A 3012-nucleotide genomic window follows, 5' to 3' on the forward strand; every position below is an offset into this window, starting at 1 on the left:
TCGGCCAGGAAGAAGGTGTGCGGGCCTTATGTATGAGGCTTGGCGCCAAGCCTCCGCCACGTCAGCTGCTTGGTCAGCGGTGACGGCTCGACCTTGGCGCCATGGAGGCTGACGTCAAGGTAAGGGTTCATTTTTGGAATTAGTTCCTGGCCGGCTATCTGTGAAAATTTTTCGGAAAAGGGCTAAAATAAAAAAAAAAGTCGGGGCAGAGCACCTGCCGTAATTGCTCAAAAAAAATTCTTCCTACTTGGGCTTAGAATATTATTCTTAGCCCATTGGGTTGTTACGTGGTTAAGTGCTTCCCTGGGCCGCAAGATTACTGTACTGTATCGGTCCATCAATTCGGTCCGTTTTGGAAGTTTAAAGCTGAAGCAACAAAGAAGTGAGGCCCAATAAACAATTAGGAATGACAAATCCAAGGTGCATTTTTTGAAGCTCGATGAAGGCAGGCAAGGCATCGAGCACAAATGTCCCAGAAAAACTCACACGGTATGCACACACCGCTACCAGTACGCAGACCACCCAAACCAACTTCGCATGTAGTTACAACTGAACACCATTCGTGTCATCCATGGTGAAAAACGCCGACCAGACCGACCAAACAAACGCCTACGAGAAGGCATTGCGCATCGCGACGGCGGAGGCGACGGCGACCCCGTAGAGGAGGATGAAGATGCCCGTGACGTTGATGAGCTTCATCTCGGCAGCGGACGCGGCGGCGGCGCTCTTCTCCACGAGCCCCGTCTGGGCCGCGCACACGGCGAGCATGAAGATGGCCAGCCCGGCCATGACGTGCGCGGGCTTCGCCGCGTTGCGGGTGCGCTCGTGCGCCGCGGGGAGCCAAAAGGTGACGAAGCCGAAGAGCCACTGCAGGCCGAAGAGTGCGATGGCGGTGATGCCCAGCCACGAGTGGAGGCTCATCAGGTCCGGAACCACGGCCGCGGCGTGGAACTTGAACGCCGCGTACACGCCGAAGATGCCCAGGATGAGGCCCACCAGGTGGATCATCATGTGCGCCATCTTCTGCGTCCGGTGGTCCATCGGGATCGTCGAGTACGCCAGGATGGCTGCAAATTTGAATTCACATTTTTCAGTTCAAACCTCACAGAAAGAAATTAAACTACAAGAATCATGGTCAGTTTCAATCTTCATCTGAGAACAATCATGGATTCATGGTACAGCTGCAGCACTGATCGAAAGCTTGGCAGGAAAACGTAGCGATCAGAATGGTCATTATCGGAAAATCCGACATGCTAAGACACGCACCAAACACACTGATTGTCACTTAACGATGAGCTGCTCCGGTGCTTTTGCGGCCACCAAACCCCCTACTAGTACTAAGCTACCTATCATCTGCAGGTCCAAAGTGCAGTGAACTAGTGATCACCTTCTTCTTCACACTAAGGGGGTGTTTGGGAGGAGGGGGCTAAACTTTAGCCCAGTCACATCGGATGTTCGGATACTAATTAGGAGAACTAAATATAAACTAATTACAAAACTAATTGCAGAACCCCTGGGCTAAATCGCGAGACGAATCTATTAAGCCTAATTAATCCATCATTAGTGAATGGTTACTGTAGCACCACATTGTCAAATCATGGACTAATTAGGTTTAATAGATTCGTCTCGTGATTTAGCCTAGGGGTTGTGTAATTAGTTTTGTAATTAGTCTAGGTTTAATACTCCTAATTAATGTCCAAACATTCAATGTGACGGGGGCTAAAATTTAACCCCTCCTCCCAAACACCCTATAAATTCCAAAGGGAATGGTGGCCCATTTCGACAAGGACAACTACTGCATCTTGTCATCTTCAAACTTCAGGGGCTTTCGGCAGTGATTCTGCTGAGCCGTCGCATCGAACAAACAGACGCGTATGTATATAGCCTCTAAAGTTGAATTGTAGGACAATTCGTATGCGCAATACTCATATGATTTGCTTTGGAGAAATTATATTAGGTTGGAGTCGGACATACCTTCTCCAATAAGAAGTATGAACCCCCAGGACATCACAAACGGATGAACCTGCAAAAGGAGTCCACCACAAGATTAATCCATGATCATACAAATGCAGAAACTAGTACGTGCAACAACCCTTCACGATTACCAAGGAAAATTTTGTTGTGCGAATATTTCGTTCGATTAATTGGAAGACGGTCATCACCTACTCTCGATCGTATCAAGAACTGAACAGAGAGGAGAACGCGAAGAGAGGAAAGAAACCACAACGTACATTGAAGATCTGCTCGGGGTCCTCTGACTGTATGTTGATGCCGCCCCGGTAGTGCAGCAGCCAGACGAGCATGAGCACGGCGGTGGTCAGGAACAGCACGTGGGCGAGCATGGCCACGCGCGAGGCCACGATGGAGTGGTGGTGCCCCCCGAATATCTCGTGCGCCATGGCTAGCCGCCGCCTGCTTCAACCTAGCTAGCTAGCTCCCCGCCGCCGGCAAAGAAGGAGACGCGATCGAGTTGCGACTCCCAAGCTGCCAAGCAGCAGCGCGACGAGGCGGGCAGGCGGCGGGTGGGAACGAAGCTGTTGGGGCTAGCTCTTTTGACCGGTGGTTGAAGCGTTTTGCATGGGAGCGCTGGGGTTTTAACGACCCCGCGCGGCCGGCGTGCCTGGCTCGGGAATCTGAGGTTACACTGGGAAGGTGGTCTTGGGTTTGGTATATTACCGAGCCGGATGTTTAAGCAAGGCATCGACCTATATGCACAACATCCTCCTGGCTTTGCGAGGGAGCAAGTAATCTCGGAGAATGTTCAGACCTTACACATGGCCACTGGCCAGAACATTATTACTGCGCCAGGGACCCGCCCGGCTGAGGAATTGAAGGAAAGTGACAAAAAAGTGTCAATATATTCACTTCTTTTGGCATTTGGCCTTAGCATCTAAAGCAGAGGTAAAGAGGCTATCCTTTTATTCGTAGAAAAGGTAGTGATCATGCCTGCGAGATTGCATCGTATATACTCCTTTTTTTTATACTTTTCTGAATGGGGTACTGGGACTTTTA

General features: G+C 50.2%; 1 protein-coding gene across 1 annotated transcript; it reads right to left on the reverse strand.

Annotated features, from left to right (window-relative positions):
• Positions 1 to 379: 379 nt before the first annotated feature.
• Positions 380 to 2653, reverse strand: LOC101782267 (probable transmembrane ascorbate ferrireductase 3). Its single transcript, XM_004981919.4, has 3 exons — positions 2232 to 2653; positions 1975 to 2023; positions 380 to 1067 (listed from the first exon to the last, which is right to left on the reverse strand). The coding sequence occupies exons 1-3, from the start codon at positions 2397 to 2399 to the stop codon at positions 610 to 612; spliced, it is 675 nt and encodes a 224-aa protein (XP_004981976.1). The 5' UTR covers positions 2400 to 2653; the 3' UTR covers positions 380 to 609.
• Positions 2654 to 3012: the final 359 nt, after the last annotated feature.

The sequence above is a fragment of the Setaria italica genome, chromosome IX (genome assembly GCF_000263155.2).
Source record: "Setaria italica strain Yugu1 chromosome IX, Setaria_italica_v2.0, whole genome shotgun sequence".
NCBI lineage: Eukaryota > Viridiplantae > Streptophyta > Magnoliopsida > Poales > Poaceae > Setaria > Setaria italica.